The sequence below is a fragment of the Sorex araneus genome, chromosome 3, assembly GCF_027595985.1.
Source record: "Sorex araneus isolate mSorAra2 chromosome 3, mSorAra2.pri, whole genome shotgun sequence".
Classification (NCBI taxonomy): domain Eukaryota; kingdom Metazoa; phylum Chordata; class Mammalia; order Eulipotyphla; family Soricidae; genus Sorex; species Sorex araneus.
Genome location: NC_073304.1, coordinates 70,668,945 through 70,695,004, shown reverse-complemented (window position 1 = coordinate 70,695,004; position 26,060 = coordinate 70,668,945). Strand labels below are relative to the sequence as shown.

Here is a 26,060-nt window from a genome sequence, read left to right as displayed (position 1 = left end):
TGTTCTTTTAATGGCCAAAAATGAATATGAAGTATGACACATGCCAAGATATGACACTGCTTCCCAAGCAGTTTATACAGAACACAAATGCTGGTTAAACAACCCATCTTACAGAAAAACAATAAGGACTTGAAAAGGAAAGTTAATTCCCAGTGCAATTAGTTAGTGAAACAGACGGCAATTGATAAGGCTAGAATAGAAAAATAAAAAGCTCAAAGATAACTACTAGTTAAGATGACTTAAAAGGCATAAGTACCAATTACTAAAAAACAGAAACCAGAAAGCAGGTTTTCAAATTAAGAAAATATAGTGTGGGGGCCAGATAATAGCTCAGGTGGAGCGGAGCAATAGTATAGTGGGTAGGATGCTTGCCTGGCACACATCTCAGCTGACCTGGATTTGAAACCTCACCTCCCGTATGGCCCCCCGAGCAACACGAGGAGTGATCCCTGTGTGCAGAGTCAGGAGTAACCCCTGAGCATCACTGAGTGTGGGCCCAAAACAACAAAAAGCATAGCTCAAGCTCAACAAGTGCAGTAAATCTTGGCATGTGCAAGACCTGAATTTGTTCTCTGAGATCACCAGCTGCTCAGGTGACTCTAAATGCCCTGACTGCTTTGTATAAGGTGTGGGCCTTAGGAAAAAAAAATCAATTTGGCATTCATGATTCTTCATGTACCCCTTTATTCACACATGAAACTGATTATGCACTTGTACTAATTATCTGGGGCAGCAGCGATAGCCCAGCGGGTAGGGCATTTGCCTTGCACGTGGATGACCCGGGTTCGATTCCTTCGCCCCTCTTGGAGAACCCGGCAAGCTACTGAGAGTATCTCGCCCACACGGCAGAGCATGGCAATTGAATACCCGTGGTGTATTTAATATGCCAAAAACAGTAACAAGTCTCACAATGGAGACGTTACTGGTGCCTGCTCAAGCAAATCAATGAGCAACGGGATGACAGTGACTAATTACCTGGAAAATCCCAGATTAAATGTTAGAGATATACTACAAGTAAGAATAGTCTTTAAAGTTATAGAACTATTATTAATCTATACACCAGCTAAGATTTACAGTTATAATATGAATGTAGAACAGATACTTCATAAACACAAAAGAAGGGTACCTTAGTGGGACTGAGATCATAACCACAGAAAATTTTGATTATAAATACATAAGCTGAAACATTAATAAAGCACAGTAGTATTGATATGTGTGCTCAACAATGGACCAGTAGAGACAGACATCTAAATATTCCTGGACGGGTGATTATTAACAGACCAAAACGTAAGACGGTTTCACTTTTAAAATAATTTCTAGAAAGACTTGAAATAAGGTCTGAATAATCGAATTTCTTTTTTAGGCAACATCCTGTGATATTTAGGGCTTACTCCTGATTCTGCACTCAGGGATCACTCCTAGCAAAGCTCAGGGTATCATATGGCATGCCAAGGATAAAACCCAAGTCAACAGGCAGGATGCAAGGCAAGCATCTTATCTCCTGTACTATTTCTCCAGGCCCAAATAATCAGTTTTTTAAGTACATAAAAATACCTATTCTGTGATATATGCAAATAATATTTCAAGACAGAAATATGTTTTACCTGAACATATAGTAGCAAAACTGATCTAAATTAAGGTAATAATGTCTTAAAATCTGTAATGGAAAGCACAGCATCTAAAGTAACATCTACATTTATGGAATGATGGAAAAAATGAAAGTCACCCACCAAAATGCTAAAGAACAGAAATTTAGACAAGAGAAATAAGATCGTACACTGTCCAGAAAAATCACAGGAAGAATCAACAGATGAAAAAGGTTGTTAATATGAAACACTTTAGAAAATTGAAAGGGGTCAATGATTGATAAGAAACACAGAGACAATAACTGTGAAAAATACTGTAAATTAAAAAAGACAGATTTATCTTTTGCAATTTAAAATAAATTAAAACCAAATGCATTATTACCCAAGAATAAGGATCTAAATAAAAAGACATAAAGAGAAAAAAATGAAACAAGTTTAAATTTTTTTTAAAGTAACATGAAGTATGAAACAAGTTGATTTACAGAATATGAAGACATTGGGTGTGCATTTCTATTTTTTCAAAGACCAAAAAAAAAAGTTTGAAAAAGTAGTTATACAAACATAAACAAAAGGATAATAACAGACCAGGCTCAGGCTCAGATGAAATATTTATCCCTTAGACGGAAAGGTAAAATCAACTGCTATCCTTTTAATCTTCTATCTAGGGACACTTGAAAACTATAAGCAAAAGTACATTAATTTGATGATATTAAGCACATGGCTGACCGACATCAAACCGTCATTTATATCTTAAATACTAACAGTTCAAAAACAGTAAGATCAGACATTTTGAAAAGATTTAAAAGCTAGAAAGGGCTACCATAAAATCTGAAAAAGGAAAAATAGCAAGAATGATTAGTATAGAATATAACATTCAATGCTATCTTAGAAACATCATTAACTTTTAATTTACTTAAAATCATTTAATTATCGTAGGAACCTGACACGTGGCAGACCTGGGTTCGATTCCTCCATCCCTCTCGGAGAGCCCGTCAAGCTACCGAGAGTATCCCGTCTGCACAGCAGAGCCTGGCAGGCTACCCGTGGCATATTCGATATGCCAAAAACAGTAACAAGTCTCACAATGGAGACGTTGCCGGAGCCCGCTCCGAGGAATCGAAGAACAACGGGAGGACAGTGGACAGTGCTATAGGAACTTGATAAGGAACACAAGTCTACGCATGCCTCTCTTTAATCAGACTGTAATGTAAAGCAGTATCTCTCAGCTTCAGACTTCAGCTTCAGAGACGTATATATTGCTGGTCACTTAGAGTGAAAACTGAAGACTGTAACTAGAAAGTGACTTTCTTAATATAATAACTTCATCTTTTTAAAGTTGATGTACTTCAAACTAGTGTCTTTCTATATTTAAAAATCTTATGTAAAAATATCTTCAGAAAATTTCTACATGAATAATTATCTAAAGAGCACATAGTCCTATTATCTACAAGTTTTTGTTAACAATGTGGGTTTGAACAGGTAATAACTTAATAGTTAAAAGTCCTGTAAGGGTCAAGAAGACGGCCGAAAGGGCTGAAGTACCGTTTCACATGTGAGAAGTCAGGTTGTGATCCCAGCACACAGTCTGCTGAGAACTACCGGGAGTAAACGTGAGCACAGAGCTGGATCAAGTCCCCTAGCACTATGAAGTAAGGTCCAAAAAACAAAATACAAAATTTTTAAAGTCCTTTAAATATGATTGTGTGCAATCCAATTTTAGATAAATACAGATTCTCCGGGCTGGAGAGATAGCACAGCGGGTAGGGCGGCCCACCGGGGTTCGATTCCTCCATCCCTCTCAGAGAGCCCGGCAAGCTACCGAAAGTATCCCGCCCACACGGCAGAGCCTGGCAAGCTACCCGTGGCGTATTCGATATGCCAAAAATGTAACAAGTCTCACAATGGGGACGTTACTGGTGCCCACTCGAGCAAATCAATGAACAACAGGATGACAGTGACAGTGATATAGTGATACATATCCTCCACAATCCTGCCCTTCCCTGTCACTCCAGCTCGACTCCTTATACTGTGATCTGATATTGTTTTTATATGCTCTGCATTTAGCAAAATGCCTGCAGACTTAATTATATAATTTGCTATCTGAATTAATTAAGTGTTGGAAAAAGTGGAAATCTCTTAGTTAACAACAAATTTAGTGAAACATGAAAAACTATTAATCAGTAGTCCATTTGTATATATTTTATGTACCTTCATTACTCAGTATAAAATGTTATATATATATTCCACTTAATATGATATAAATTGTAAGTTCTGTTCTCAAGGTTCTGTGCATTTCATTTTGATATGATCCAATAAACTATTATTTAGAATTAGAATTTCTTTCGTCTTACTTCATAGTATTTAAAGATCCATTCTCACAGACATAAGTACACATGCAGCTATAGTGAATGCCTTGATAATATTATGTGCTTGAAGATAGATTTTTACATACTTCCCTGTAACATAAAAATAAATATAAACCTAGCTTTGCATTGCTTTACCTTCAACAATTATAAATAATTTTGAAATTCACTTAGGTCATTTCAATAACGAGGACAGGCTATTCCGACCATTTTCAGAAAGAAGTTTAACAATGAAATTATAAACAACCACATCATTAGTTAATACTTTATTAAGCAAAAAATGTACAAATTTTCATTTTTAATATTTCCTTTTGCTTTCATTAAAGAAACTACTGTGACTATAATCAGAATCATGATGCAAAATAAGGAAGAGGGTTGGGAATGTGGCTCAGAAGTGAGCACTTGCTCTGAAGAAAGGTAAGGTTTTCAAGATTTTGTCCTTTGAAAATGGAAGGATCAGGCTATGATTAATAAGTAAGAGTGGGCCAAACAGATCTGGAGATTTATGAGAAAAATCACATTCAATTTGCACATACTTAGTAGACATACAGTTGGTATGAAGTAGGCAACTGTATTGGTCTGAAACTCAGGTGTGAGATCCAGAATGAATATAAATAAGCAAAACCATCAAATAATAGGTATTTGCTCTCTGTCACACAGGATCACCAAGAGAGCTAACATAGAAAGAAAAGGGGAGAGAGTAGTCCAGCCCAGAGAAATAAAAGGAAGCTAACAAAGGAAAACTTGAAGTTTCAAATAGTGAGGGAAGGTTGTACGGAAGCAAAATGTTTCAAAGAGGAGGCAGAGATGACTCTATCAAAAAAGAAAGATGAGGACTGAGAACTGCCCAATGACTGAAAGTTTGTAGTCAACAATCTTAACTGGAATGACTTAAAAAAAATGGAAATGCAAGGAGTACTAATTTGAATTACTAGTATGATTCATATTACTGTTAATGGCATGTAACTAGAACACAATAAGGAGAAAGTACTTTCTTTCAACACTAGAAATAATGGTATATTTGCAGGTGGAAGAAAATAAAGTGGGGGATAAAAACTGCTAAAAGATGTGTGAGTGGGTATAAGGAAATAGACTCCAGAACAGAAATAAAGTATTGGCCTTTCCTAGGGGCAAGTATGGGCTACAAAAGAAAGAAAGAAAAGAAAGTGAAGAAGGTGAAGGAAGGAAAGGAAGAGAAGGGAAGAGATGGAGAGAGAGAGGGGACAGAGAGATAGTACAGTAGGTAAGATGTATTCTTTCTGTGTGGCTGAGAAGGTCTGAGCAGGAGTAAGCCCTGAGCACTTCTAGATGTGGCCCAAAGAAACAAAAATAATAAAGAAAAATATATTCTATCAGCACTAATATGGTTGGGAGGCTAAATCGGGTAACAGAATCAAGGAATTAAGGTGGGGTGGGGAGTTGCTCAGGTCCTACTCAGAGTGGTGTTTGGGGCATCATGTGATGCTGTGAAATCAAAATCTGAGTTCCAGCATGCAAAGCATGTGTTTCAACCTGGCCCATAAAATTCTTTTAGTTAACTTTTATTTCTTCAATGAATCAAAAATAAGACCATCAAGCTGGACCATAGAAGAGGTTTTTCAATTGTTACTTACATTCATTATATACTATGCAACCTGCTATATGAGTTGCAAAGAAAAATGCAAATAACTACAATTTATTTATTTATTTTACTTATTTTGCTTTTTGGGTCACACCCCGCAATTAACAGGAGTAACACAGGGGTTACTCCTGACTCATGCACTCATGTGCTTGGGGGACCATATGAGATGCTGGGAATCGAAGCTGGGTCAGCCGTGTGCAAGGCAAACGCCCTACCTGCTGTGCTATCGTTCCAGCCCCCAAATACTACAATTTAAAGGGAAGTTGGGAACTATTGTCAGCAATCACAGTCAAAAATTTCTGTCTCCTGAAATCAAACCCTAATACAAAAAATATAACTCTTACTAATACAGAATAACCCTAGTTATTATTAACTTATACAGAATTCTCCCCTAGGAACTGCAAAATTTCAATATGACTGTCATTCAGTCAGACTTCAGTCATCATCCCTAATTTCAAATAATTTCAAATTCTTTGAAACCCAGCACCACATATACCTGAGCATATTTATATATCTCCAAATACTGAGCCCACCATATTTAATCTGGATTAAATAACCTTTATCCAAGTTTCTCAAATAGTTTATTCTACAGAAACCACCATTCTCATATTCAAAGGAATATAATTCTAAATATAAAATATATAAAGACAAATAGTTACTATGATTTTATATTTTAAGGAAAGCAACCTCAAAGTGACCTCAAGAACTGTCACCCAAAACAAAATTACACATGTTTATTCTTATCATAGTATTAGATAATTCTTAAATATCTCATATATTTAACACATAACACATTTGAATAAGCATTAAGTTCATACACCATTATAGTATAAGACATTTACAAATATGTTTATTCACTACAAATATAAACATATCATAAAATAATAATTTACTATAGTAATCATGTTTTTTGTGATTCTTCAGAGAAAATAAGAATACTTATTAAGAAACAGAAGTAATAAACCCAAACTTCTAAAGATATCTTAGTAAAACTCTCCCACTAAAATTTCTTCAAAGTTTTGTAAAAGTTACAGGAAGAGGAATGATATTTAGGGCTTTCATAGAAACAACTTTTATTAAAGTTTTTAAGAGGAAAATGGAACTTTAAAATATGCCTTGTGAGGACTGGAGACAGAGTACAGCAGGTAGGACATTTGCCTTGCAAGAAGCCAACCAGCTTAGATCCCTAGCACCACATATGGTAAACTGAGATCTGCCAGGATTAATACCTGAGCACAGAGACAAAAGTAAACCCTGAGCAAAGCCAGTGTGTCCCAAACAAAACAAAAAACAAAAACACAAGTCTTGTGCATTGTCACCATTTATTACACACATCTAGCTTCATCTCTAATACACCAGGACTTTTATTTTGATTACTATGATTTTCAGAAATCTTCATATCTTAAACAAGTTTTTAAGAACTATGAATTAAACATTGTACGTGCCACTTGATTTACACCTCGTAAAGCTTTGAACAATACTTTAATATTTTATATTTACATATACAAGAATTCAGAAATAACAAATTACATTTTCAAATCATAATACAAATAAATCCATACACTTTGCACAAGATCATAGCGTTCAATATTGTAAAATGATCTCCCTAGTTTACACTTCAATCATTTGTGGGGAGAAAAAAAAAGCTGCATATATCTTTAAGAATATAAAAAAACATATTTTAGATTTTGCAAGTAAAGATATCCACTAAGCTAAGACTTGAAATGGCATGCTGCAGTGTTTTTAAGTTCTATAAATCCATTAATTGAGAAAAGTGAAAACTGATTCACAAGTGTAACAAATATCAATTGTAATTATGTACTAAAAAAGTGAGCGTATATAAAAAGGCATTGGGAACTTCTAAAAGAATATATAACCAAATCTTTATACTTATCATATACTAATAACCTTATGGAAGAGAGGAGAGGTTAGTTCTAAGCAATTTGGGGGGAGTAGGAGGGGACACCCCTACTGCATGATGCTCAAGGCTTCCTCCTGGCTCCATATTCAGTGATCACTCCCAGTGCGGTTCAGGGAACCAAATGAATGCCAGAGACTGAATCTGGGTCAGCCAAGTACAAGGCAAATAACCTACACTCCTACCAGCTGCACTATCATTTCAGCCCTCCAGCTCCAACTTTTTAATGCCTCATTTTTATAATAAATTATTAAGAGAAAAATGTTATTCTTAAAACAATCCTTTAATAATGTTTTCCAGCTTTGTGGGCTGACATTAATGTTACTGATTTGGCATCAAAATCAGTACAATAAATTATTATTTAATTTTAATAAACTAATTTGTTAAAACCACAATAGTAAATTATACATGTAATAAACCCGGGAAGGAGATGTATAGTCAAACAATGCTAATTTTAAGGTAGGAACTACATGACATAACATTTTTCCATTTGCAGTACCTAGAAAAAAACTTGTAACTATGCAAGAAGTACTAATACCCTCGTTACATAGATTTAAAAATTAAAGGTTCAATGTTAAAATAACTGTAGAGTTTAAAAGGTGGCAGCGCTCAGAATTAAACTCTGCTGTGAGACAACGTAGACGCTAGAAGTCTTATATTCCATGTCATATCCCCAAGGAGCCATTAGAAAGTACTGAACTGCCGGGATAATTTCTTAATAAGTTTCTCAGTATAATATCCAAAGTATATTTTCTCATAAAAATGTTAACTGTAATAAATAGTGATGTAACTAAACCTTCATAGCCTCGGGCCTGTAATTCAATAAATCATGGAGTAGTTGTTCCATATGAATGAAAAAGTGAAAGACCTGGGCTCGGACGTGCCTCAGTTGGTAGAGCACATGGCAGAAATGCTGCTTCTCTGTGCACAGCGTGTCCCCTGCCCAGGCAGAGCTGAGTGCTCCTTCCACAAAAAAAATCAGAGCAAGAGGCAAACTCTAGTAGTGCAAAATAAAGAATAACAGGTTTCATGTAAGTAAATTAAGCTAACAGATGAAGCCGATGTTGCCCTCTACACGATAGATCTAATATTAATGAGATGGATATATATGAAGATGAGACATCAAGGTATCTATGTGTCCAAAAGCCGTGTCAGTATGGAACACTTGCTTTCCCGTATCTTTTCCTAGATTGTTACTTTTGCTTTCAATGGAAAAAAAATCAAATATGTAATATCTCCCATATATGGAAGAAAGTTATCAATCCATATAAAATAATCTCATTTTCCACGGATGAACCAAAATGGCAGTTTAGTTGAACACTGTACTTGCATACTCAGAATGTTTAATTACTATAATAAAAAGAATTAAAAAATTAATAGTGAACAAACAGGCTCATAATTTTCTTGTTATATCACAAATCATTTTAACTTTTACAGTCTTATTTTCTGAATGTGTAAGAGATCAAAATTCCTGTCTAAACTGCTATTTTATAGTTGTGATTAATAAACTATGTTAAGGTGCTACATTAACATAACTACATATATTAAGTTATATTAAGCAAAATATGGTTTTATATTCCAAAACAATAAGACCATCTATTTCCCACTGATGGTGAGAAAGAATTTAAAATTGCACCTAAAGTAATTCACTCTGACTCTTTAAAAGACAGGAAGCTAGATAATGGCTGCTTAGATCATTTGCAAACCCCAATTAAAAAAAAATTCTCCAAATAGAAATGCATTTTTCTGCATATATTAATCAAAAACATATAAAATTCTTACCTATATTAATTTATTCCATTAAACTACCTGAAGTACCAGTTTTATACCGAAGTTTCTGCTTAGGTTTAATGAAATCTGTTGAATATATTGAAGGTCTCAAGTAAATCTTTGAAAAAAGTGGTAATTAAAAAAAAGAAAAATCAAAGGAAAAAAAACTATGTCCAAAAAAGTTGGAACGTGATTTCAAACTTAAACTCTTTGTCCTAGGAGTGCAATATGTCCTTTTGACTTTTCTTCTTAGTTTTGCTCTGTTTTATTTATTTATTGGGGGGGTCATAATAGCTGTGCTTGTGGCTCACTCCTATCTCTGCAATTAGGGAGAACAACTGGCATGCTCTGGGGACTATAAAGAGTGCCAGAGATCAAACCCAGCCCTACCTGCGGTATTATCTCTCGTCCCATGTGATTTTTGCTTTTTAATGACTTTACTAAAACTTGAAATTTTTCTCATCAACATACATATATTTTCTTTTAAAAACACTATTTTTACTTCTACTAAATCATGTTTGGCAACACCACATTTATTAGCATTATTCACCTTTAACAAAAATACACTATATACACACATATCTTATATAACTATTCTGGAAATTATATACATATATAATTACTCTTGAAATTTATGATCATCCCTCAAAGCATACACTATTTGTAAAAATTTTCATGAGTTTTTACAAATTTCAAAGTAACTCAAACACACACATTCAGACAACAAAGAGCTTTCTATAAGGACTAACTTGTAAAGGATCTGTCAGCATTTTAAGCTCACCAGCAGGAGACCATATAATAAAATAAGCAGTGTTCCACAATAAAATTACTTATCTTTGTAATACAATACATTAAACAAACCATTTGAAAAATGTGCCAACTTAAACAGCCACATATAACAGCACAACACACTCACACAGTTTGTGCTTTCATACCCGCGTCATTTTAGTTTTTAAACAAGATATCATATATAACTGTAGTAAGAGTATACTGAAGCCTTAAAACATAACTTTCTTTAAACAGAACAGGCACACAGTTCAGAAGTTTAAGACAATGTTTTTTTTTTTCTGTTGAGAAGATATGGGTAAATACAGAGTATCACTTTAAAAGAATTTGTGGGCCAGAGTGATAGTACAACAGAATTTCCCTTGCAGGAGGCCAATCAGAGTTTCATCCACAACCCCTCCCACCCACTCCCACCCCACCCCCCTACCCCTTATGGTCCCCAGAGCCCACCAGGAATGATTCCTGAGCACAGAGAGAGAATAAGCTCTGAGCACTGTTGGATGTGACCCCAAAACAAAAAACAAAATTTGTAAAAGATGTGGGATTTAAACAAATGGTACTTTGAAAAAATTTACTGACTCAAATTTTCTTCAGAATTTTTCTCAAAAAAAAAAAAGAAAAGAAACAGCAATAGTTGCAGTCACCTTATGTATCCCTGTAAGCACAGTCATGAGATCGTATCATGAATTGGACATCAGTTTGAGATTTTTGTTTACTCTTCCTTTTTATATTGAATTCAACCTTCAACTGTACAACTGGTATTACTGAATTATAAATAGCTCTTAAATAAAGATTACACTGTGAATATTTTTATTTGAAATCCCCATCTGTTGCTTAATGTCATTTCAGCTGTTCAATTTTTTAATGTTTCTCTACAAAACTAGCCAATAATTTTACAAATTACTGTAAAATACCAGATAATTTTTAATCTCATTCTCTAAATGAAAAAAATGTGCCATATTTTTCATTTTTAATTCAATTGAGTTTGACTATTAAGTCTAAGAATTTTATGTGCAATGTTTATCAATGATTAGAATACTGCTGAACAAGTTAACAAAAATCCCAAACAGTATGATTATATAAGAACCCACAAATAAGCTCCAGATTTTTGCTTTCTTTGACGTAATGGTTATCAATGTCTATCATATAACAAAACAAGTGTGTGACCATCAATTTACATATTTAAAAAAGTATACATTGTACAAACTAGTTTCAATTAATACCCATCAGATTAAAATGAATACATCTCCTCAAACGCAAAGAGAACTAGAAAGATCTATTCATATCATTTTAGAAATAAAAGCCAATCAAGTTATTAACTTTAAATAATTTAGCTTAGACAAAAGAAGAGTTGTCTTTTCCATAAAAGTGTGCAAATGCCATTAATGCACTGGTATCTTTAGAGCTTTTAACAAACATAACACTCTTCACTGACATTTGTCCTTCACTAGCTTACTACATTTTATCTTTCACACTTTAAGACAGCCCTCATGTTTCTTAACATCATTTTCCTGTATTCTTCACCTTGCACTTAAACTTTTTCATATATGTGTGCATATGCATATGGATATGGATACATATGCATATCCATATGCATATACACACATATCTTTTAATTCTAGTCATGCTTCCTAAGTAGAAAGTCAAGCACCTAGATCTACTACTCAACTCTACTTTTAGGTAACTGGGAAAATCCTCATACACACACATGCACACAAATTTTAGTACCAGTATCAGTCACTTTATAACAGATATATTTTTATTTTAAAGAACTTTAGCTAGGAGGCTCAAGAAATAGTACAATTAATAAGGCACTGCCTCGCATGCAACCAACCCCGCACTGATCCCTGGTACCACAAACGGTCCGGGCCCCTCAGCATTGCCAGAAGTGATCCCCGAATGTAGAGCCAGGAATAAACATGAGCATTTCTGTGAAGGTCCCAAATTTTCCATCTCCAAAGTACAATTCTAGCTAATGAAAGTTTTTAAGCATTTTTTCATTTTCATATGTGAAATATGCTTTTTAAATATGTAAGTGTTCTCTTTCATCTGTACAAATTAGTACAGTTATCTCCCAACTCCCTCTCTCCCCCACAGCAATATCCACTTTTTATCTTATAATACAAAACTATTTTGGGATTCCTGAATATACCAAATTTTTTTATTATCTCTATGGCTATATATTTCATCTCTCTGCTGCAAGTGACTTTCCATGCTAATCCAACAAGCAAATTAAAATTCAACCCTCTAAACCTTTTTAAAGCTATCAGCTCCTTTTTAAAACTCTTCTTTGGAGTTGAACTTTCTTCTCAAGATCCTATCACTGATAAGGGTTCTGACTTTTAGACACAATCCTATCAAACTTCACTATACCCAGGTATTCATCTTTACTACTTGTTACCGCCTCCTTGCTTGATACTAAGATCTTGAGATCACTGTAATTAGTTCTGACTGCAGTGAGTAAGATGCTAAATTCTGGCCAACAGCTGAGAAAGTCACATAAAGAAAGAAATGCTAAGAGTTATTTTAATCCACTACTCAAGCCAGTCTTATAAAAAATAAATGAAACTGATAAAAGTGTAAGGGACTTTAGGGGCTGGAGAGAGAGTATAGAGGGTAGGGTACTTGCTTTGCACACAGCTGACAGGGGTTCAATCTCTGGCATACATATGGTCCCGAGTCCCAGAACTGGTATCTGAGTGCCACAGTATGTAAAATCCCACAATTCTGGGTGTGGCCCAAGAACCAAAAAAAAAAAATGACTTAAGCATGAAAAATTTAAAAATGTAATCTATTAAATCTTCAATGTTTCATGAATTTATTTAACAAAAAATTCCAATGTGTAAATATATAGAAACACTAGTTTTATGTATTTCTCTAAATTTTAACTACTTGTGTATTATAAAGACTTACACAGTCTGAGTTCAATAACTTTTCTAAAATTTCAAATTTAAGTTAAAAAAACACAACCTGACAAGAAATTAAATCAAGTTCTATACAAATGAGGTTCACTATACTTGCATGCTTATATACAAATTATAATGTACTTAACCATATAACCTTCCTACCACTTTGCCTCATGTTAGGTCACTGTATCACTGTATCACTGTCATCCCGTTGCTCATCAATTTGGTCAAGCGGGCACCAGTAACATCTCCATTCTGAGACTTGTTGTTACTGTTTTTTTTGCAAATTAAATATGCCATGGTAGCTTGCCAGGCTCTCCCATGCGGGCGAGATACTCTTGGTAGCTTGCCAGGTTCTCTAAGAGGGGTGGAGGAATCGAACCTGGGTTGGCCGAGTGCAAGGCAAACGCCGTACCTGCTGTGCTATCACTCCAGCATATTAGTTGAAAATATTAAAATTTATTTATTAAAAATTTAGTAACCATATATTTAACATAACTTCAATTAAATTATATATTTTTATTTTCAAGGTATCTTAAGAAAAATCATCAGTAGACTCTATTCCCTACTAAACAATAGCCATGTAGCAATAAACTAAGGTGTGATATAACAATAAAAATATAATACAGATTTTAAATTTACTAATATTATACTCATATTACCTAAATCAGAATAATATAAGACAATCTTCTCTGTAGAGACAACTGTGAATTATTTCTCTATAATACTGGTTTTTGGTTTGCTTCACACAAGATGACTTCTTAAAGAGCAAGCAAATTTCCCTCTTCCTCCTTAATACTTGGATTCATACTTATCCTAACAATTCTATAATCATTCTGTGCTTGACATTTTAAACTATTAACAAACTTACACAAAATATGCATTTTACATATGTACACCACCAAAGTAAACTGGAAATGTCATGACAATCTAAAGTTGGATTACCTTTGACATCAGCTATATCACTATTGCATTAATAGTTCCTAACGTGAGCCTCATATAGTCATTCATACATTCAATTAAATCTCAAATGCCACCTACGTTTAAAACACTAGGCTGTACGTTAAACAGAGCAGACAAAAAGGATGACATAAAATCCTTCACAACAATGAAGCTAAATTATTCAATTAATGTGAATAAAGTCTATCATGAAAGATTTATTTCAATTTAAAGTTATGAAGGAAAATCAGTAGTACAATGTGGAATAAAAACCTCAGAATTCTAATTAACTGAGAAATGGACTAATTTAATGAAACAAAAAAATCTAGAAAACAATTGTAAATCTACAGTTTTTCTTAGACTGCCTGAGTATTAGCCTCATGCTGATTTTTTAATCACATTTTTTTCCTTTTTAAATCATTACATGTGCCCAGCCAAATATTAAATACTTAAGGAAATTTTTAAATAGTTGAATAATGGGGACATCTATATGTATATATATGCACATATATACATATATATATGTATATATATCTTCTTGTAAATAATTCTGAGTTAGAAAATCTACAATTGGGGGTGTGAAGAAGGAATTCTAAACCAAGCTCCGGGGCCCAGCAGCCACTTCTGGCAATAATCAAGCCAGCTGTTTGGGCCTGACAGTTCAGTGCTGGGCCTAACTATGCTGCTCAGGCACAGAGGTTCTTAGGGGCGCCCAAAGCCACGCTCAGTTATGCCCAGGGGACCTCCAGCCCCTTCACCTGCCTCCCTGATACCATGCAATCAGAGCTCAACTAAAAGGTAATAGATGGAAGAAAACAACAACAACAAACTGCCTTGGCAAAAGAAAAGTAATGAAGTTGCAGAAATCGATTCAATTAGAAAATATGGCCATTTTCAGAATACAATTACAGGAAATATAAAATAACCGGGCATAGCCAAGCAAGTACAATCTATCATCTGTTTTTTTGTTTTTGTTTTTTTTTAACATGTCATGTCTTTGGCCCTTCAGAGTAACAGATCAATAATAAAAATGTATCAAAAAATAACTAGTATTCACTCATGTTTGTGCCTTTGACATCCTATTTAGTCTAAGAGAGAGCAAGTGAATTATTTCTTCAGAATCATATCCAAAAGGAGTGTTGGGGGAGGGGGAGAACAACAAAACAAGAATAAAATAATTACCACAATTGTAGCACATAGTCAGAAAACAAAGTTACAGGATATTTAGAACATACACCACTCAATTATCTTGATATCTTGGTTTTCTCAACTGTCAAATGAAGATTCTTAAAGACATTTCTAAATTCCATTCCTTTCATCTAGTTCCATATCCAATCCTTTTAAATGGAAAGCCTCTTTGCTATTCCTAAGTGTCCTCATTATACTCCTAAGTGTCCTCATTTTGTCTTCGACAGAGCTGCCCTATAATAAATTTACAACAAAACTTAAGGAGACAATAACAAAGTACAATTTTTAAGGTAAAGTAAAACATGCTCATTCCTTTACAAAGAAAAGACCCTTTATAATAATTCCAAGCTATGATGAGCTTCCCACAGGCTCATAAGAATCACTTGACAAATGCACAAAATTAAAAGAAGACTTCAGGACAGCAGTCACGCCAAAGAAAGAAACCAGTGTTTTGTGGGAAGGGGGCCACACCCAGCAGTGCTCAGGACTTATTCCAGGCTCTGTACTCAGGGATCACTCCTGATGGGCCCCTGTCCGGAACTGAACCTGGGCTGGCCATGTGCAAGACAAGCACTTTGCCTACTATACCATCACTCTCGGCCCTGGAAAGAGTATGCTGTGGTGGTGGTCATTTTTAAGTACAATAATGACTTTTTTTAAAAAGACAAACACATACATTACTTTTAGAAAATAAAAATACGACTTATAAAATGATTAAGTGAACAGTCTCCAAGAGTTCATTTGTTTTCCAAAATGAATACCTTCAAAAACAGACATAAAAAAAAATAAATATAATTGAAACTGAAAAGTTACAGTTCTAATATATTTGGAAAATGAAGAAAATAAAAATACCTAGCAAGATCCTCACTACTCAGTGTAAACGAAATATACTACCCCAGGTCTCCTCTGATGCCCATCCCCACCCTCCCCAATCAGCCAGGTTACTTGATATTGTTCATTAACATATCTAAGTCCTTGTAGGAGCAAATTATTAACAGCTTAAATGAAAACAAGTTTATTCTTTAGGAAAGAAAAGACTTTAAAAAAATCCAGTCAACTAAACATGTATTATACCCTAAAGATAACGCAGGATGTGAAGTCTTAGTTTCTAAGTTCATTCTGTGAAAATTTATCCTGCAAAAGAATTAAGGGGCATCAGTCTTATAATTGATCTAAAAAAAAACCTCTAAATCAGAAAAAGTTAGCCTTAAAACTAAAAAAAAAAAGCTGTTTCACAAGGAATGTAAGAAATACTACAGCCTAAACTGTAAAAATTACTGAGTTCAGAAAAAATAAAAATTAGAAATATACTGAACATCAGTAAGACATAAAACAAGTTTTGAAAGAAGAAAAAATGGTAAATTTAAATACTTCTACTAAATAAAATTATTTCAAGAATGATTGTTTTAAGTTTTATTTTCCACACCAAGTAATCTTACCTGAATCATTTTGCTGTTAAAAAACTCAAGATACTGATTTCATTTTTCATCTGGTCCTGTCAACGATGCTATGACAGGCCCTGCAGGAAGCAGCAAAAGATCAATGATGGAGTGCAGATATTATGTGTTTTCATGATCAAAGTTATGGAAAAGGATATCCATATAGTGGTTTGAATTAACAAATATTGAAAGCATTTCAAAAAGTTTGTCCAGTGTACATACTTTTAAATTTTATATTCCTACAATGGTTATTCTTATTCAATATCTTCCTTATCAAAAGTTTTCAAACAGTGGTAAAATATATGCAAAATTTTAAATAATCATTTATATTGATGATAATAAGAAAAAAAGTGCATTATGTCAAAAAAATCGATTCAAAATGGAAATATATTTAAAAGTGTGGGAAATGAATCTCTTGACATCTAGAGATGATTATTTTCATCTTATTTCCCTTAATTACTATAATTACCAACAAATTACCAATGATTATAATTTAATTAAAATGAAACTTAAAAGACTTCTTACAAACAGTAACTTCAAATTCAAATGTTATTGTCAATATCAGAAAAAATATCTTCAAGAAAATTATGTTACCAAAAAAAAAGAAATTAGGAAAAAAAACTGAGTAAATCGCAAAACTTAGTTCCTTTGCATAATCGACAAGTTATATTCAGTGGATGTCAAAAAATCCAAAACAGTAAAACAGGAAAGTCAAAGGCTTGGCAAAAACTCTAAATGCTATTTTAAATTCTGAATAATCTTATAATAATACAGCAATTTTCCAGATTTAAAAGCAATTTACCTTTGAGACTGTTTCTCATTCAAGGTCCAATTAATAAACAGGACTGTGATGAGACACCTATATTAACTGGGAACTCTACTGGAATACATAAGAAGATGTTGTTTTCATAAGAAAACAGTATGAGTCGGTACTTCAGACAGAAACAAACAACAGACTAATTTTTTGGAGATTTAATGAGTCAAACTTTAATTCATTGATAACAAATTATATCAATAGCATTCCATTAGTGAGCTGAAACACACTAAAAATATTTTGATATATCTACCTGTCTTATTTGTTGGAGGACTTCTCATATGTTGGAGTACTTCAAAACACTCAGCAAAGCTTGTTTGCCAGAGCCCTAAACATGCTAAAAAGATACAACTTAATTTACCTGAGTTATTTCTATCAAAATAAACAAGTGTCAGTTTAAGACTGACTTTTGAAACATGAATGAATTAGAACAGATTTCCACTTATCACTTGAAAATATACTTGCAAAATAGGGAAACGAAAATACTTCTGACTTAAGACTGTCTCAGTGTTTAACCTAGGTTCACCATCATTTTTACATGTGGATTCTGTCGGATTCACCAGTGAATGTAAAACCATTTTAGTTCCAAAAGTTTCCACATTAAACATGTGCAAAAGCTGGTGCCATATTTTTAAAGACTATGATGAAGCAAAGGGGAACTTTTCCAACTCCAGACTCAGGAAATGCTGAAAAGTACTTCTTCATTTCTTGCATGTTGCGTTTTATAGTATGACACTTCAGTCTCTGAGGGTCGGATTAATTAAGCGCCATAGCAGCTGCAGTGCAATGTGAGAAACGCTCTGCTGAAGTCCCCACCAGTCCAGTCCAATTACCTGTAGTATTCCAGCACTGGACAAGTGACAACCAACCACTCCTCTCTAGTCACTTGCTCCCACTGGTCTACTGATAAATGTTAGAACAAACTAACCTCTTTTTTGGAAAAGACTGCAAAGCTGAATGCACCTGCTGCAGGCTGCAATGATGAGTCCCAGAGAGATGTTTGTCAGTCAGATCTCTGCAGATGTTGTTTAACTTTATGCTAGAGCTGTATCCAAAGATGGAAATGAGATGGCAATCAAGCACAAATCTCCCCATCCTTGTCCCCCCAATTTTATTTCGAAAAACTGCACTTGCTCATAAAAGTTGTGCTTTAAAACAGAGCTTTACTAAAGTGGAAGCCACTGAGACTGTCGCTTGTTTGTTTGTTTGTTTGTTTGTTTGTTTTAAGGTTTATTAGGTGAGTTTCATTTAATAGTGACACATTGTTGTGTTCAGTAAGTGTGGCTTGTGTCAGCTAAGAGCTTAAAAAATTAATTCTCTTAAGCCATAAAAACATAATAAACAGCTATAGCATAGAAGATTTTATTTTGCTCAGATTTTTTGTGATACCCCATACTCCTTAGTGTTCCCAAGACACAGACCACTTTCCCTGTATGTATATTATGAAAAAAATCTTCAATATATAAATATTAAACTCTTCCACTAATTGTGTTCATTATGTTTTAAACTATCCCTTAAATCTATTAGCGTGATATACTAAGCAATGTCATTAGATATACTATATTGTCTTACAATGTCACAAAATGTTAAGTTACTTTCCCAAAAGCCTTAAGGTTTCAAATAGCAGTTTCAAAATTGACATCATGGCATATAATTCACAAAAACACCAACATAGAAATTAATGGTGTTTCATAGGGTACCAAATTGATAATGAATAGTACAAACACTAAATTAAATTAAAAAAAAAGAAATAGATGAATAGCTATAATTTTACTGCTAATGAAATCTCATACAAAATATTTGCTTTTACAAGTATAAAAATAATCTCTCATATTGTAATGTTTGTATAGACTATGCTCTAATAGTATGGGTCCTTTGCTGATTTCCGCTACTTAGATAAAGTATAAAAAAATAAAATTAAAGCAATTATAAAAGAAAAATAAATATCTAAGTGGAAGATTATGGTTCCCTCCTTCAACTAAGGACAGAGAAAAAGCATAAAGTAAACCAAAATAATAGGAGACATAACAAATGCAAATAAAACAATCTTAAATTGAAGAAAAAAATTTTGTCAGTAATTATTTTAGCATACTAAAATAAAAGATAATACAATGTATTACTAACTAGTCTATTCAACTAACAGTTGTGAGAATTATATTATTTTCTAGTTGTGCGATTCAAGTTATCTACTAATTTCACCTTGAAATAAATTTCTTAAATGCTTTAAATCTAAGATCAAAGAGTATAAATTACAACTTCTAAAGAAGCATTCCCATTATACTACAAATATCTAAAACTCTTCCTTCAACAATTTAAACAAAAAAAGTTATCTATTTTTAAACTTCATTAACTTCTGATTTAAAAAAAAAATCATTCTAAAACAATCCGAATCATAAAGGTTAAAACAGTCATTCGATTTTCCCATGTCAAAACCAAAATAGTGTAGAGCATTTTTTTCACTAAAAGAAAAATTTACTTACACTGCTTATTGTTTTTAAAAATTTAATACAAAAGTGGTCTCTAACTTAACAAAAAGCCATCATTCATGTTTGAACAGTAATAAAATTAAGATAAAATAATGGAAAGAAAAGTTTTAACTTACAATCCAGAAAGGAAATTGTATTAAACATGAGCTAGTTTTAAAAACACAAATATGAAAGCTGTAAAATGAACACAAATATTTTCCATAAGTATAATGCAGGGTTCCTGTTTAATATAATGAATATCTTTAGTGTCATGTAATAGAATAAACATAGGCATGCTATGCTAAAATCTAAGGCACATGTGAATATACTTATTCTATATATCTTTTACTACTCCCAACCAACAATTAAATAAGCTTTTCCAACTACCTGAACCATTCATTAAATAATTTTAACATAAACTCAATCTACTTTCTAACAAAATCTATACATATCTTCTGATGCCAAATGAAAGGAAGGGAAATAAAACTACAGCCATTCTGAAAATGCATACAGTAATATATTTCTTAAAATGTGAAAGCTGTTTTTTATTTTATTACAAGGCAACAACTCTATGTAACCTAATTATAAAGAGGATAATATAAAAACAAAATTAGGTTGCCTTACTCAAGTTAAGAGAAGAGAATTTATTTATGAACCACTAATAATAAATTAGTATTTGGTTAAGAATTAAGTCCTTTAAACTAGATAAATAAATTATGCAACACAGTAAAAAGTAAAATCTAATAGACATTTTTCTCTCTACACTACGATAATTTTTTAAATGGGCTTTATAATTCTTATTATACACTTTCCCCAAATGATGTAACAAATGACAACCTGAAATACATATTATACCGTTCTATGAAGTCTAAATTCACACTATTTAATGTACAAAATACTTTCATCATTTTAGCCAGACTTATAAAAAATTTACTCAAGGAGGCAAGGTTGCTTACAATACTTTAAAGATTCAATCAGAGCTAAAAAAAAAAGTTATGAAAAGATAGATAAATATGAGATTATATTGGCCACAATAAAAACAACAAACCTACCAACTGAATAGAAACCTACTAAAATAATCCCCAAAGTATGTCTGCACTTTACATTATATATCCAGAAGAAAGTTTTTCTCTCAAATACACAGTACTTAAACTAAACCTAATGAACATGATTACATTGTTTCAAATCATGATTTGAATAAATTTAGGTTAGAGCAACTAAAGTATATTTTCCGCTAAATATACTCTTAGCAAATTATAAACAGAAAAAAAAAACTTCATGAAGTAATCAGTCATCTTCATGCTAATAGAATGAGCCTAGAGATATATAGATATAGATATTGTGAAAAAAAAACTACTTTCTGAGTTATGGGATAACCCTCCAAGAAAATACTTGTAATTGGACAAAACAAATCAAAGTTTAGAGCAAGGTAGGTATCCCTAAGAAATTTCTGAGTAAAAGAAGTTAAAAGGAGCTTACAGGGGCCGTAGGTGGAAGAATAACATAGCCTTAGAAAATTCCACAGGACTGTAGTCAAATAGGACCAGAAAGACATTAAAATTAGTCTATCAGAAAAGAGAGATCTATCCAAACAGGTAGTAACCTAATTTAAAAGTATATTAGCACAAAGTGTTCAAAATTATTAAAGCTTCTTATATATTACAATGCTTTATCTTTAAAATTGATTCCATAGTGTACGATTGGCTTCCACCTGTTACAGGGAGTATGTCTTCCTTTATCCAGACGTTTCAACTCACACTTCATCAGGTTACGTCACTACACACACAAAATTTCATTCAAAGCATTCTATTTTTTCCACTTTTTCCCAACTATCTTCTTGCACTATATGAATAACATCCCTGACAACTATACATAAAGTAATTTCAATAGTCTAAGAAAGAAATGCACAACTAAGTAGACTAAAAACAAAAGAAACATTTCTCTGTGCACCCTTTCCAACCTACTGAAAATAAACTATATTCAAATGAAAGGCATTTAATTTGCTATTTGGAATACCCTTGATAAACACCAATTTTCTATAATACCTCTGAACATCTGATGCCATCTCATATATAAATGCAAAAAAAAGCAATTTCATTTTCATCTATTGACAGTGAATCTAATTTACCAGTGCAGCTCTTTTCCTAAAATTATCACGTTATTAATTCTGCAATCAAGCTCCTTTGAGTGCTTTTATTTGTATAAAGAGTTTTCACAATTCCAAACTGATTTTTTGTATCATAATATACCTTTTGTATATATGAAGTAAAGATGTTAAGCCAACTTTCTTAATGCATAAGGAAAGTTTCCGAGACAAGAAATGCTATCTACGAAACTACTCTCAGAAAACAAACTTTCAAAAGATGGCATATTTAACAGATCACATTTTAGTCTTATAAATTTAATGGTCATCAAATATACATTTAATTTATGTAGTATATAAATGATGGTTTCTAATTCTAACACCTTATTGGACATAATGGTCCATTTTCTATCACCAAGCAATTGATTGGCTATTAAAAAGAAATCCTCCAAATATCCTGCTTACATTCATGCCAACGTCTTTGCTGTATTAAGGCACTCTTACTGAACTAGATTGTGAAAGAAAAGCAGCTTTTCATTTCCACCAGGGTGGGGGGAAAGCAGTATTGGTCCCGTCAGTACTGAATTAATACTTCCTTTGGCCATAAAGACAAAATATGCCCCCCCCCACCGCCCCCCAGGTGGCAGAAGATGTATCTAAGTAAAAGCAAATCAATGAATAATGTTTGGTATAGAAGGTACACTATTCAATTATGGGATTTTCCAATTAAAAGTAAAACCCATTATATTGAATAACAAAATGATTTAAAAAATAAATAAAATGAACATGTAGAACTGTGTCACTTGCAATAATAAAAAAAAAGTACAAAATTACAGTCATACCACCTAGAAACTTACCATATTCCCCTAGGTTACAGTACCATAAACTGTTAACATACTTTAAGCAAATACAGTAAATATGTAACACATTTTGAAGAACTATTTTACTTCTTACATAATAATATCTTTTCTTATCACATTTACATTTTAAAAAATCAGTATTTTAAAAAATCTGAAGAGGCAGCACTTGTTCTCTTCACTCCAGAGCCAACAAACAAAGCAATGAAGCAGAAAAAGGTACATAATGGTTTCAAAAGTAAATGGTCCATCCTTTAAGATGCTTTCCTCCCCCCTCTTCTGAATTCATTCTAGACTAATTGTCATTACAATGATGTCTGAAAACTTCAGAAGAACCCTATTTCCTGATGCCAGCTGTCCAGGTTTCTATCTTTACATTTTGAAGAGTTTCCTTAATAAGTAAGAAGTATTTCCACATATCCGAAAGATTCATCTCACAATTGGCCTAAACCATTCAGTTTATTGATTACAGGAACAGGATATAATCAACAATAGAAATAGTCTTAAATTTTTCCACAAATATTCTAATACAGTCAGTACAGAAATTAAAACGGTCTACACTACAGAATTTCTTTTCAAGACGGCACACACCACACACAACTCTTCCGCTCTCCTCTCCCTGGGGATTTATCAAACAATCTCTTCATCATTGCACATACCTGGGTAAAAATCTTTGGACTTAGACAGCTTGATGGTGGCTCCAGTTTCTTTTTGCAACTGCACAATTGTCTGTCCTCCCTTCCCAATTATAGATCCAGCAGCATAACTAGGTATGAGAACCTTTAGAAAATACTGGCCGTCTTCTGAAAAATGCAAAGAAATATATTTCCATTAACATGCTATGTTTAAACCTTGTATCTCCCTACCACCTCATGAAAGAAAAACAGCAATTAAAGCATTGGGCTTGCAGCTGCAGGTATTATGGATTTAAAACATTTTTGAAGAACAAGATTAAGCCAAATTACATGAAAAAAATAAGTCTTTACAAATTTTTGTAAGATATATACTTTAAAACTTGGAATTAAAATCTAAGCATGCTCTATTATTTTGCAGAACCGTGGAAACTGATGACTAAATTCCAGTTGTTATTCCAAACATGGAAGTCTTCCAATTCCATCTGTGGTTACTATGTAAAACAAAATGAACTGGCCCTTTCAATGAAACTTCAGAGATTTGTACCAAGCAAACCTTCACTTAATGTATTGTTAAAAAAAAAAAATTGAAAGTAGTGTAAACAGTCATGAGCCAAATTTATTTAACAGTAACGATCACAGGATTACAAATAGGCATAGCCTATATCCTACTTAAAGTATGCAAAACAATCATTCTCCTACCAAACAATCCACCCAAACTGTGGGTGTTTTCCAAACCTTCAGTAACTGCCAGGAAATACTCAAAGTAGTGTGGACTGGCAAATCTAACTCATCCTGGTGTATTTCTTCAGCACTTCTTAGACTATCAAGATATTGGTTAAGCTTATTACTTAAAGGACCTGAAGAAGAATTTTTGCCAACGCTAAAAGCTCAGGAGTCCTTTCTCTCAAAAGATGCTTAAAAGTGACCCAGCAGCTAAATGCTCCTTCTCCCAAATAACCACCGTTTTGTTTTGTTTTTTCAACGGAGAGGGACATCCGGATAAGAGTGAACCCCGAAAAGAGTGAAACGAGATGGGTTTAGAACAGCAAGCCAACTCCAGAAACTTTCAATTCCGTCACACTGATGCTGTCTTAAATAGGAAAACGCGCCGGGAAATTCAGCTTCCTCGTGCGAATGAACGTTCCCCCCAATTCTTTTTTTTTTTTTTTTTTTGCGGGCGTGCCACTCGCAAGACCCCCACCCCCCAATCCGTCTCTAATGCACACGCGGGATAAATTCACCTCTGCCTCGATGCATTGGGTGCATCGTTAAGATGACTCCAGTGCACATGAAGGAGCGAGTCCGGTCCCGTTATAACTCATCTTCCCAGGAAAGCGCAGGATGTTAACTAACAAGTCACCGTCCCAGACACCCCCACCCTCGCACGCACACCCCTAAAGACAAATCAATGAGCTTATCTGCCCCGATCATCCAAGTACGCTAGAAGCCTGCACTCCTCCAGACTGTGCATACTACTTGTGGCCCAAAGCAAGGGGAGAAGAGGGGGAAGGAAGGAAGGGGGAAGAAAGAAAAAAAAAAAAAAACAGACAACTCCGGGGCGCCCCAATCATTTGCTTTCCGCTACCCGAGTGCCATTTATTTATTTATTTGAGCCGCCTGCTCCGGGCAAGCGCGCCTCTCCGGGACGGCCATCACCTCCGCGCGCGGGGGGCATCCTCCTCCTCCTCCTCCTCCTCCTCCTCCTCCACCTCCTCCTCCTCCTCCTCTTCGGACCCCCCACCCCGCCCAGGTCCAGGGTATTTAAAGGGTCAGCTTGGGGGGACCCAAGGAAAGCCAAGGGGGGAGGAAAAAAAGAGAGATCTTGTCCGAAAAACCGGTCGCCATTTTGATGAATGATAAAAAAAAATAAAAGCCCGAAAAGGGGAAAAAGGTGTCGGGGCGGCGCGAGGCGCGGGGCAGGTGCCGGGCAGGGGGCGTGGGGCAGGGACGCGCGGGCCGCCCGCTCCGGCCCGGAGGTGTCCGGGCGGCTGGCTGGGAGGGCGGCCGCGGCGGGCGGGAGGGAGGCCGGGGCGGGCGGCGGGGGATGGGGCTGGCGGGGAGGCGGAAGCGATACCCACCGCCCGTATTGGTCCTCTTGGTGCTGCCGGCTTCTGGGGGGGCTTCCAGCGGCCTTTTCCGCGAGTCCGGCGGGTCCAGGTCTATGGGCACCCCCGTGTGGGTCCCGTTCTGTTGGATAGGAGCTGCCGCCATCATGTTTGCAGTTCCTGCCGCTGCTACGGGGGGAGAAGGTTCTTCTCTCCCTTTTGTTTGGCTTTTTTTTTCCTTTTTTTGTTTTCTTTTTTTCTTTTCTTTTCTTTTCCTTTCTTTCTTTTTTTTTTTTTTTGGCTGTTTGGATTTTTTTTTTTTTGGCTTTTGGGTTATCTTAAGGTTTTTTTTTTATAGTCGGATCAATAGAAATCTCTTTCGGAAAAAAAAAAAAAGCAATGTTGCTGGTTTGACTGAGGAGGGGGCTGGGCCGAGGAGCAGCTGCAGTGCAGTGTCAGGAAGGAGAGCGGGGAATGGAGGGGGTGTGAGAGACGGAGGGTGCAAGAAGGAGAAGAAAGGAGAGAGGGGGAAAGAGAGTGGAGCAGGGAGAGGGGCGAGTGGAGGCGCGGGAGGAGGGAGCGGGGAGGACGGGCAGAGGGAGTGGGAGACGCGAGGGCTGGCGGGGCGCGGGGAGAAGCCGAGGA

At 34.7% G+C, this 26,060-nt stretch overlaps 1 protein-coding gene across 5 annotated transcripts in view; it reads right to left on the bottom strand.

Annotated features, from left to right (window-relative positions):
* NOVA1 (NOVA alternative splicing regulator 1) overlaps nt 1–25,596 on the bottom strand; it is a 140,389-nt gene extending 114,793 nt beyond the window's left edge. For 2 of the 5 annotated variants that reach the window (XM_055129979.1, XM_055129980.1), the window contains exons 1-2: nt 25,449–25,596; nt 23,395–23,538 (exon numbers count right to left, since the gene is read on the bottom strand). In XM_055129979.1, coding sequence (XP_054985954.1) covers nt 23,395–23,538; nt 25,449–25,584 — 280 coding nt within the window. In that variant the 5' untranslated portion in view covers nt 25,585–25,596. Of the gene's footprint in view, nt 1–23,394; nt 23,539–24,611; nt 25,031–25,448 lie in introns of those variants that run through there. The other 3 variants (XM_055129983.1, XM_055129981.1, XM_055129982.1) reach the window with 3 other exon arrangements.
* Nucleotides 25,597–26,060: the final 464 nt, after the last annotated feature.